This window comes from Aulonocara sp. 'chitande type north' Nkhata Bay, linkage group LG2 (genome assembly GCF_057382095.1).
Source record: "Aulonocara sp. 'chitande type north' Nkhata Bay isolate Kocher_YH1m ecotype deep benthic linkage group LG2, A_spYH_male_GT1.1, whole genome shotgun sequence".
In the NCBI taxonomy this organism is placed as follows: Eukaryota; Metazoa; Chordata; class Actinopteri; order Cichliformes; family Cichlidae; genus Aulonocara; species Aulonocara sp. 'chitande type north' Nkhata Bay.
This window is the reverse complement of record NC_141345.1, coordinates 20915567-20927051: the sequence shown is the minus strand read 5'-3', so window position 1 is coordinate 20927051 and position 11485 is coordinate 20915567. Positions and strand designations below refer to the sequence as shown.

Sequence of the window (11485 nt, the reverse complement as noted above, 5' to 3'; positions counted from 1 at the left end):
ACGAGCACTGCGTATTATTCACAAGGCTGGTTATCTAGATCATACTCACAAATTCTTTCTTCAGGCAAAGTTACTTAAATTCCAGGATCTGGTTAATTACAATACATCCATAATTTTGTATAAAGCTTTTACTAAACTTTTACCGGCAAATTAACAAACTAGATTTGAAATTCGAGAAAAGGTTTATAATGTGAGAGGCTTTGGAGAATTCAAATTACCCAGAACTCGAACAACCCGTAAAGGTTTTTGTGTGTCTGTATGTGGTGTGAAAATCTGGAACAGTCTGAGTTTACAATTGAAACAATGCAAAAATATTCATAGATTTAAATTTCTCTACAAACAGTTGGTCTGGTCACAGTATACTCAATGATGCTTTTAGTGTGCTCTGTAATGTCTATTCTCTTACCATTGCTGGTATGGATTCCAAAAAAAAAAAAAGTGTGCGTATGTATGTACATATATGTACATGTGTGTGTAGATATATATGTATGTATATGTATGTGTGTTTGTTACTTGTAGTTATTAATGCCTGTTACCTGTGGTAATGCAATTTATAATTTATATATTCTGTATTCAGTTATGAAGGCTCTAATTGTTGTTTGCGAGCTGCCGCTTAGATGCTTGTATGTGCCCGGGGCTGTTGATGGGTCTGTATGCAATGATGGGCGTAGCTGCGGGAAGTTTGTTTTTTTTGTTGATGAGTGAGTATAGGGGTGGGATTTAATAAGTTTTCTTCGTCCCACTCCTTTTTCAGGCAATTTTTGTTTTTTGTTTTGTGCATTTTATGTTCAATATAGGTATTTGTTGTGCCTGAAAATGAACAAATAAATGAAATGAAATGAATGAAATGATTGGAAAATATAGCAACAGACTATGACAAATTTACATTCCAAATTTTCTGAAGGAGCTTTTTTGTAATTAAATAAATAATTCTCAAGCAGTGCTTCTTTTTCTTTTTTTTTCTTCATGTAAATTATTGTTTCACATTTAAATTTACATCAGATATCCCCTAATTAAATGGCAACTTTCAAAGAAGTTTAGAGCTGTTACAGAGTTCGGCATCATCCATTCCTTACCTCTGTATGAACTCGGGTGTGTTGCTGTTCTGACTGCCGGTATACTTTGGTAGAGCCTTCATGTTAAAGTCACCACACTAATTCACTTTTCTCTGCCTTTATTTCTAGCAAGTAAGACAAAAGTTTGAGTGTATCTAGTGTGTAAACTTGGGTGTGTTGCTATGTAAATGTTTCATACTCTACATGTATAATTAGGATGCATTTAAAAATAATAACATTAACATTTTTTATTTATTAATAAACATCATATAATCACATAAAGCTTAATAATAAACTACATAACATGGATTAAAAAAATTAAACTGATGCAGTGTCACAAACCTTTCCCTTGAAGAAAAAAGAAGGACTCATTTCTCCTAAAGAGTGTCTTCAAAGGTTTTCGGTAAGCAGGTTATCCCAAGCAGTTTGGAAAGCTTTGCCACAATTTCTCATTGTCTTCAGTCTCTTCACATAATCCCAGACTGACTATGATGTTGAGATCTGGCCTCTGCAGGGAGCGGACCAAATCTCCCACAGGCATTGTTCTCCTGTATGTTTGGGGCTGCTGTCTTCCAACAGACTTTGTGTGCCTGATCAGACTCTGACATAAACCTTTGCACAGTAATACAGTTTTCGTATTGTTTTGCTTTCTGTTTTTTAAATAAGTCTTTCAATAAGCACTATTCAGAACTGACCACATATTTGTGTTTTAGTGTATATATGCCATAATTGTTTATGTGCATGCTTACCTGCATATTTACATGTATTAACAGTAGTTTCTGTGGGTTTTTTGTTTTGGTTCCTTTTTTTATTTTTTACTTAACCACTGGAATAACAGACAAATTATAGAATATAATATAGCTGGTGTAATATATCATGTATAAAATGTAGATTATACTATTTCTTTGTTCTTCCCAACATTAATGGATAAAAGTATTTGGACTCACGAATTTCAATAAAATGTTGAATTTTATTTTATTTGAAGAATTCCAAGAAATGTCCTTTGTTTTCATCACTGACTGGTAAAGTTATTTACATTAGTACATTCAGCGTTCGCAAAATAAACCTGACTTTATATACATGCACGCACAGCTAAGGTCAGCTGAAGGACAATTTTTAATTGTATCGGTCTACTCTGTCCACCACTGCAATATTCTGACATTTGAAACAATAAAGTTAACGGGGAAAGTGTAATCTAATTGTTAACTATTATATAGCAAAACGCAAATAATCAGCCAGTTAGAGGATTTAAATTATCCAAAAGCCTCGAGGCCAGAGAGCACCAGCCAACGGTCTAAGACCCCACAAAATCCTGCTATCTTTCTTTCTCTTTCTCTCTCATACACACACGCAGTGAGCCTCCCTCTAACACACAACCCTCAAAATACCCACACGTTCCTGCAGCGGAAGTTTTTAAGCAACCTTATCTGAAGCTTTATCTGAGCTGGAGATGTGCTGCAGAAAGACAGGTCAAAGGGGACCGCGGGGCTTCTGCAGGACGAAGCATTAGGGATATGAAACACATGCCAGACCTGTCATGTCCAATTTACAGTTGACAGAATAAGTTAGTATCCAGTAGGACTGGGAGTTTCACTTAATTCTGCATGCATGTTCATAATATGGCTCCTTTCTTTAAATCTCTTTTTGCAATTGATGCTATAAAAAATATGGAAACGTTCATTCTGACTGCGCATGGGCAGCCTAAATTAATCATGTCGAAAACGTTTCCATCACGTTCTGAGCCTCCCCGAAGCGCGTTTACTTTATTTAACCAATTATTACGACAAGAGCCGGGCCAGTGTTGACTCTCGCTGGGCCGGAGAAAGATTTTATGGCCATTCATCAGCTCGCGAGGCGCACAAATAGTCTTTAAAACTATAAACACAATCGCTGGATCGGAGACGGGGGGACCCATTTACCCCGTGGCTGCGCTAAACGCTTAAGATAAAACAAACGATAATACTGTCTGTCTCCTGTGACCGTCTCCACAGGCATTAATAGGAGGTTTAGTGCCAATGGTGCGAGGGGGAACCCATGTAGGTTACGCGTCATTACGCACAGCTGTCTCTATTTCACTGCTGACAGCTGAAGTCATATTGCCCAAATTATCATTGTTAAATTAAGAACTAAATGATTGTATGCTTAATTGATATCTCAGTGCGCCTGTATTTAACAGGACAGAGAAGATGCACAGAAAATGTAAACCCGGCTGAACGAATTGGGACTTTCTGACTGCCATAAGACAAAAGTGTCACACATGACACTTTTTTAGGATAACCCGGCCTGCAGCTTGGGTGGGAGCTTGTTGTCATCTGTTATCACGTCCCGATAAGACAGACAGCGTCTCCAAAAATCTCTTAGAGGCAGACAGCAGAGTGTGTCACTCCTGGTTTCAGGTTCCTTGTTCAGGGACCCAACCTGTTGTCTGCTTCCCTCCTTCTTGACGCTTGTCTGCTCCGTTTCCCCTCAGAAGAGCCACGGGCCGACACCCCAAGCACACACGTGCAGACGACCATCTAGGCGCATTAATGGATTTTGATTCCACCCAGAAAGTTAAACAATGCAAGTCAGTGGTCGCTAATGCAAGTTTTTGATGTGTATGTCAGATAAATTATTTATTTGGTACTTGAAGACCTGTATAAACATCCGGAGCTTGTATTGTGCGTAATGGACTACAGCAGTGCTAAACACTATCCGGCGAGATGGATACTTCATTTAGAAGCTTTATAAACCAGTGACATCCTCAATCAAAGCACAATAAGATGTGTTTCTCCAACAGGATGAAAGGATGTACTGATTTAGTGGAATATTTACAGCAATCCTATTTGCTCTGGGCAGAGTATAAAGGCTGGTTAAGCAGGCTACTTTGCTGCAAATTAAGAAATAGACCTATGACCAACATCAGGCCTAACATGCAACCTACCAAACATCACTTTACGTCAGTAAATGGGAGTACCAGAGCTCAAGGTCCCACTGGATCCCCCGTCCCTCCCTCATTCTCTGCGTCACTGAAAGGAGGGAGAGAGAGGGGCCAAGAAAAAAGTTTGGAGTCAGAGTTGACATTCAAAATGCACACTTCACTCAAGAACAGTCCGGTATACCAAACTTATACGTAAATCCAAGAAGGAAAGGTGGGTTTTTTTGTTTGGGGTTTTTTTTTTTTTTTTGGTGACTTCTTTTTGGCCTCCATGTGACAGATTAACAGATTATTTTTCTTTTTCTGGTTTTTGACAATGTTTCCCAGCCCTAGCACGTCCACTCCCTTCTCTGTTAAGGATATATTAAACTTGGAGCAGACTCATGACGTTCTGGCGTCTTCTTTGGACGATTGTTCTCGCATGGACTGCTGCACCGTGGCGACATCCTCCTCCTCCTCTTGTATGCTGGGCCGAATGAAGCAGGAGCCTCTCCGGGACATCTCGTCCACCGCCGCCTCGCTTCTTGTAGAGGACACACACGACTCCAGAGCCGGCAGAGGCAATGCACTTAACTTTGCTTCTACCTTTTATGGCAAATCCCTCATGGAGATGGAAATAGATAAGGGTGGAAAATCTGATGCGTTTGAGGGGAAAAGAAGAAAAGGTGAGCTAAAGAAAGAATTGTCTTTAGTTTGGAGGCCCATTAAACCTAGGCCTGGATACACATGTGCTTGATTTGAATAATGGCAGATTCTCTGAATGTTATCTGCACTAAAGCAATAAGTACCACAAGAAAGTATACAAGAAAAACGGGGGCTGCTGGACAAAGGCCCTAAAACGAAACCTTTGAAATTTAAACATAAATGAAAGTTGGTGAACTTTAATACTGATTTGAAAATTAATTTGAAAAATGTAATAAAATCCAAACTATCATTGACGTCTTTGGTATGAAATGACAAATCATAGCGTTGTGCGTAAATCATATTAGGAATGATTGGTCGCACGGATGGCCGGGCAATCTGCCCGAACCTGTGCCAATTATTATGATCGTTATAACAGCGCAAAATAAAAAATATGAATATAAATTCTAAAATCGTGAAGAATTCTAATCTAATTCAGTTATTTCTCTGTGCTTTTTCTGTCTGTGTTTGTCTTAATCAGGCGAATTCAGTGTTCCGTCAGAGTCTGTGGAGGACATAAAGGCCGATGATCAGGACCGGCCCAAGCCTCGGAGGCGCAGGAAGCCCCGGGTCCTCTTCTCCCAGGCACAGGTGTACGAGCTGGAGCGCCGCTTCAAACAGCAGCGGTACCTTTCGGCCCCGGAGAGAGATCACCTCGCCGGTGTTCTCAAACTCACCCCGACGCAGGTGAAGATCTGGTTCCAGAACAGGAGGTACAAGTGCAAGCGGCAGAAGCAGGACCAGAGCCTGGAGATGGTGTCCCTGCCGCCGCCCAGGAGGGTGTCGGTGCCGGTGCTGGTGAGGGATGGGAAGCCCTGTCTCGCGAGTGACGCGACCAGCTACAATCCTTCCTACAGTATGGGTCACATTAACCATTTTAGTTATAACAACTACACAGCCTTCAGCAACTACACCGGCTCCAGCTGCAACACGAACTATGCATGCAATTACCCCGCAGCCGCAATGCAGACTATGCAAGGTACCTCCAGCAACGGCAATTACATGAACTTTGGGGTAGGGGATTTCAGTAACGTCCAGAACACATACTCCTCCAGTAACGGGGTGTCTTCCTTACACGGCATTAGGACGTGGTAAACAAGAGAAGAAGAAGAAAAAAAGATGTTAATTTACCTTAATAGTATTTTATGACTGCATGCGTGTATACCAACGAATTAAAACATTGAGGAGTTTGTGTAATTTACTTATATTTGATGAATTATTTCTCGTAGTTTCCGTTTGAATTCAGCACCAGTTTTTCCTCTAAACGTGTTACATTTTAAGTTATTTTCAGCGCACATTTAATTTGAGCGAAAAACAACATAATAAATGCCATTTTTTAATTTTAAAAATTGCCAGATTTCACTTTCTATTTTTCCATATCTTCCTTAAGGTGGTTATTACATATTTCTTTTTACGAAAAGTATTTTCGGTGGAAAACAAAACAACTTACAACTTAATTATATGATATAATTGTATATGTATTCTATATTATTATTGTTACTACCATTATTATTATCATTAAAATTTTTAGCATACAACCACGTCCTCATCGTGTCTGTTTTGGCTCTGTTATCTAACTGTACATCACAAACCCCCCACAAGAATTCAACTAAATCATCCAATAAAAAAACCCGATAATTTTAACAGCACATATAATGCACACCTGTGGGTTATATACTGGTAAACATGCATAAAAATAAAATAAAAAATCTGACCTCTATCAAACCACCCCATGGTTTGTTTCTGGTTAAACTGCTCAAGTACCTATTAGAAAGCTTCATTCAGTAGGCTTCAACAAGGTAAAAGGTTGTTAAATGTTTACACTTTTTTTACAACCTACTGTCAGCTGCATGTACTTTTTACACATGTTTATAAGGTTGCTTTGACTAGCCGTGACCTTGACCTTTTAAAATGTTTCAAACTGGGTTCCAATACGGAAAACCTGAAACGAATGATCAGTTTTTTATGTAGATAAATTTTATATGAATTATTTCTTCATCTTCTCTTTGTTCCTGAAAGTCAACAGTCTTATTCCCTGAACTTGGAAACATGGTGGCAAATACAAGGTGTGACCAGATCAAATATATGTAACTTTTTATGGACAGTACACTGGATTACTGAAAATTACTGTAATATAACCTTTCACTTTTTATTGTAACACAGCTGTTACTCTCCAACTGAACATACACCCAGTATCAAAATGATGTATTAAATACTAACAATACCAAAGCTCTATAAAGTCAAATTTACTAAATGAATGTGAAGTTGCAGAGGTCTCCCATTAGCCACCCGATCCCCGTGTTTACACCATCAGTGTGGTGTCGTGTACACTTCAGAGACCTCTGCCCACTTATCCAGATACAAACCCAAACACTCAATTGTCAGTATCTTGGTGCTAAATGCAAGAATGGCCCAATTTGCTTGACAGAGAGCCAAAGGCTTTGTCTAAGTGTGCGGCTATACGAACAGGCTGGAAATTGGCTCTGTCCAACTGCCGCCACTTTACACAAGTAAGAGATGCTTAGGCATCTCTCAGGTCTCTTCACACATACTCTATTGTCTGCTATCTTACTGTAAACAATACAGTGACAAATGCACATTTGAGACACACTAAAGAAGACGGGAGCCACTGTGTTTATTAATAATTAGCGATGACATTTACAAATAATAAAAATGAAACAGCAATGCCAGGCAATTGCCCAAAGGGTGGCAAGGTCATGTGGCTTCTCTGGCCACCCTCTCCTCTGTAGTGTTGAAAAGGGAACGTCAGATAACAGCGCCACACAAACCTAAAAATATCCCTCACCCTCCACTCACGCTGGAAAGGGAGAGGGAAACAGGTTGGAATAATCTGCTTTTCCGGGTCTTATCTGAAGAAAGGCAGGGCTGCATGCTGTCCTATCTCTGCCAGTGCGAACACTGCTGGTGCTTTTCGGAGCTTTTCTGCTCTGCTGCAGAGCCACACCGGCAGAGACGGAGCAGACTGCATCCAGTCTTACACTTAATAAAGGTTTTTTTTTTTTACTTTGATTTGCATGCCAAGTGAATAAACATAGGGACAGTTAGAAGTGTATATACAACCTACGAGTGCTGTTCAAGTAGGAAAACACAGTGAGGAGTGAGTGCAATTGAGCCTGAATCATAATAAAGTTAAAAAGTACTTAAATATTCTTTTCACATAAACAACATTAATTCATCATTACGGAGTACAGTAATGTAAGTTGCACAGTGCATTCCCACAAATAGCATTTACATATAAAGCTGGAACGTTATTAACAGTAATTGTGGGAAACTGGATCGTGGTAAATGGCTTGGTTTCCACTGGTGATGCAAAAACATGTACAGGCCTTGTTTTGATCCCAAATATATATGTCTGTAATATAATGTCATTACATAGCATTTTTTGCCTTGAATTAACAGTAATTAATAGCATTGCATGCTACTTTAATAGTTCAGTGATTGACTGGCCAATAAAAAAACTGTTGAAGCTAAAAATGACTTTTCTTTTTTCCAAATGAAACCATGATATTACTCATGCTGTACCATATTTCATGTTTCATAATAATCAGCAAACAAGTTTCCCCTCACACAAAGACACGTTTTACATCCTGAAGCCAAAATATTTTTTTTCCTTTAGTCTGCCTCTGAGCTGCAGGCCTGTAGGTCGCTCTCCCTCTGTGTGGACAATATTTCACTCTCAGCAGCGTCTCAGTTCAGTCAAGTAAGCGGTTCACATTCTGCCGTGCAGACGCCGTAATGCGTCTAGCATAGCACGCAGCATTCAGAGTTGTTTAAATCATTCCCACTGACTATGGAAAGTACCATTCATGCTCACGGGAGAACCCTTCTGGTCTACAGGAAGGGGAACAGTCTCTTCTTTAGGATGTAGAGCACTGTTGCGAGAAACAGAGCTAACGCCAGGAAGATGAGCAGCTTGTCGGTGAGCTCCCTCCGGTTGTACTTGGTGATGAGTTTTCTCCCAATCTGAATGGTCCCTGTCATTGTCTTAAACTCATCATTTGTCTCTTGGATCGTTCTGGAGGAGGTTGCTTTAAACAGAAAAGAAAAAAAATGTGGGGCTACACATTTGTCACTGATATAAATAGACATTATATTCCGAGTGTGTGCATTAACACAGTATAACCTGTTAAATTACTCTCAGTAAACAAGAATGCTTTAATGCCATTTAAAATTAAACAAGTATATCAAAACAACAGGATACTGTTCATTCACCAACCTAGTGACGTTATGGTCTCCTCGCTCTGCTGAACTTGCTGGGCCATCATTCGGCTGATGCTCATAAGATTTTCGGTGATGTCGCTGGTGGTCTGGGCCAGACCCTCTTTGGTCATCTTCCTGATTTAAAAAGAATGCATGCAAACAGAATGCATCACATAATAATAATAATAATAATAATAATAATAATAATACTAATAATAATAATAATAATAATAATAATAATAATATTTTTATCTCTTTATTTGAAAATAAAGAGATAAATAAATAAAAGCGATACACAGCAATACAAGTTAAAAACACAATAACAAGTTAAAAACATAACAAAAGTTAAAAACAATAAAAAATTTTAAAACTAAATGGCATAGAATTAAGACATGTAGGATAGGGTGAACAAGTGGGTCTTCAACTTAGCTTTAAAAACCTCCACCGAGCATGCCTGCCTAATATCTTGAGGGAGATTGTGCCACAAAAATGGGGCACGTAAAGAAAAAGCACGCTCCCCGATAGTCTTTTTTCTTTGCATTTAAGCAAACGTTGCTTAAGTGCAAAGCTGAGATTTAGTGGTCTTTAAATATTAGGACAATCTTCAGCTCACCTCTGTCTCACAGAATCATCAGCTCCATTAAGAAGGGCCTGCTTTTCCATGTTGTCGATTGTAAGTTTGCTGGCCAGGTTGGCTTTCCTCCAGGTTGTCTGGTTACTGCAAAAAATACAAAAAAGAAAATGAATAAGCTTTTATTAAGTAGACTTTTAAAGTGTTAAAGTGGGCAAAATGCATTACCTGAGCATCTGTTTTCTGTGGCCTTCTACCTGAGTCATCAAGGCCTGCTTGTCTGACTCTTTGTCCTGCTCCATTGCCATCTGCTCAAAGTCCTAACATGGAAGCAAAACAACCACAAGGGCTTACAATTAAAAGAAAAAAAAGTTCAAGCAACCGATGTACAGCCTATTAATTGGGAAAAATCTCTCACCTGAATCCGTAGTCTTAAGCTGAGGAAGTTCTTTTTCACTTCTCCATTTAATTCTGTCAGCTTGCTTTGAGGGCCTGTGCACTCACTGATATCCTGGTAAAATGTTGAACCAAGGATAAAAGTCATGACATTTCATTGCTACACTGCTGTTACTGTTCACATGTTGAAACGACAGCTGTTCTGCATATTAACACTGCTTTCTCAAGCTGAACTGTGGAATTCGCACTGTTTTAGACCTCCTCCTCACCTTTTAACTATTTTCACTTTTTCCTGCAAAGCGGATTTTTTTAATGTATTTATTTATCGACACTTCCCCCCAAATTAACCAGCTTTCTAATATTTTTTGACAAGTTTTGCAAAATAGAGTTTAACTTACCCATTTATATTTAAATATGCTCTAAAATCATTTTAAAATATGAATAGTTTCTACCAAATATGGTCCTACACTGCCTTGTGCTTACTAGTGTCGCAAAAGTGAGGCACTTGATCCGGTACATGTTTGGAAAATAATGCTTGATTTTCCATTGACTACTTGAAAAAGATTAACGTAGGTAGATTTTTATTTAGGTCCATAAGTTACATTAATCCTTCGTTTAAATGAAAACATCTAAATACCTGCTGCCAGAAAGATTTTTTTTACACCGATAAACAGGTTGTAGTCAACAGGAATTAAAAACAGAGAATAAAGAAATAAGAAACATTGCAAATATTTCTTAGCCTCTTGGCCACATCTCTCCTACAAAAAGGAGCTGTTTAATCTCAATCTCAATTTTCTGAATCTAAATGGTTTTCTATTATTCATGATAGAAATATTTAACACACTAGAGCTTTAAGTTATTTTAAACAGTTTAAATACAGGTGATGTACCAAAAAGTGATCTCAGATGTGTTTTTATGGCAAGTATTCGTTTTGCTTATAATGTAAACGGGCTGCAGTCAACGGGATTTATGAAGGGGTTATATATAAAATAAAGAAGTGACCTGTTTTGGGAGGATCATCATTTGGTATATACCGGAAATCACTAGTTAGCGCAACACAACACCGGCTGGTTATCTACATTATTATTACAACATCTTGTTCATAAAATCTTGGCTGAAAATATTCTTTTTTTACAGCCTCTTTGTAACTTTGATAGAAAATGTTCCGGTGCAGGCTTTCGGAGACGGTCGCTACACCTCATAAAATCAGGCCAAGTTAATACAACTCCGCTATGTGACACGCTCAAAAAATAACGTGTCCCGTCGCAGCACTAAGCAGTCTTACCAAAGAAATATTCGCACCTGGATGAGAGCTTTAATTTCCAAGTCATATTTGAGTATTTCTTGTTCGCATATTCGGACGTGGACATCTGACGACGCCATGTTGCCAACGTAGCCGGCTGGAGCTACGGAAAGCAAAGAGGCCAATTTGAAGTCCGTACGTCAACGTCGCTGTTTGACGTGTTTTGTTACGCAAAAAACGTCAACGATAATGACTGCATGAAAAATGTTTTATGGGGTCATTTTTTTCAGATAAATTACAAAAAAACAACAGCATTTTCTATGCCCTATGAAAATATTTTAGTGACATAAATGTGTTTAATGTGTAAATGACTTTCAACATAATTATGTAGAAAGGAACAC

At 38.7% G+C, this 11485-nt stretch overlaps 2 protein-coding genes across 3 annotated transcripts; one reads left to right on the top strand and one right to left on the bottom strand.

Moving 5' to 3' along the window:
• Window positions 1-4069: 4069 nt before the first annotated feature.
• On the top strand, window positions 4070-6252 carry nkx2-5 (NK2 homeobox 5). 2 transcript variants are annotated; one of them, XM_086308603.1, is made up of 3 exons: window positions 4070-4186; window positions 4300-4637; window positions 5135-6251. In XM_086308603.1, exons 2-3 carry the CDS (start codon window positions 4394-4396, stop codon window positions 5746-5748), a joined length of 858 nt encoding a protein of 285 aa, XP_086164729.1. In that variant the 5' UTR covers window positions 4070-4186; window positions 4300-4393; the 3' UTR covers window positions 5749-6251. The 2 variants fall into 2 exon arrangements, with proteins under 2 accessions (XP_086164729.1, XP_086164720.1); XM_086308594.1 differs by having other exon boundaries at window positions 4080-4637; window positions 5135-6252.
• Window positions 6253-7264: 1012 nt separating this feature from the next.
• Window positions 7265-11273, bottom strand: bnip1a (BCL2 interacting protein 1a). Its single transcript, XM_086308581.1, has 6 exons — window positions 11144-11273; window positions 9864-9956; window positions 9674-9765; window positions 9488-9592; window positions 8891-9009; window positions 7265-8702 (listed from the first exon to the last, which is right to left on the bottom strand). The coding sequence occupies exons 1-6, from the start codon at window positions 11222-11224 to the stop codon at window positions 8506-8508; spliced, it is 687 nt and encodes a 228-aa protein (XP_086164707.1). The 5' UTR covers window positions 11225-11273; the 3' UTR covers window positions 7265-8505.
• Window positions 11274-11485: the final 212 nt, after the last annotated feature.

Excerpts from the sequence above, each read along its gene's own strand:
- bnip1a (XM_086308581.1), bottom strand. The coding sequence starts at position 11,224 with ATGGCGTCGTCAGATGTCCACGTCCGAATATGCGAACAAGAAATACTC. Across the intron at positions 9,766-9,863 it reads GCTTAAGACTACGGATTCAG|GACTTTGAGCAGATGGCAAT; the intron begins GTGAGAGATTTT and ends CTTCCATGTTAG. Across the intron at positions 9,593-9,673 it reads CACAGAAAACAGATGCTCAG|TAACCAGACAACCTGGAGGA; the intron begins GTAATGCATTTT and ends TATTTTTTGCAG.
- nkx2-5 (XM_086308594.1), top strand. The coding sequence starts at position 4,289 with ATGTTTCCCAGCCCTAGCACGTCCACTCCCTTCTCTGTTAAGGATATA. Across the intron at positions 4,638-5,134 it reads TGAGGGGAAAAGAAGAAAAG|GCGAATTCAGTGTTCCGTCA; the intron begins GTGAGCTAAAGA and ends TGTCTTAATCAG.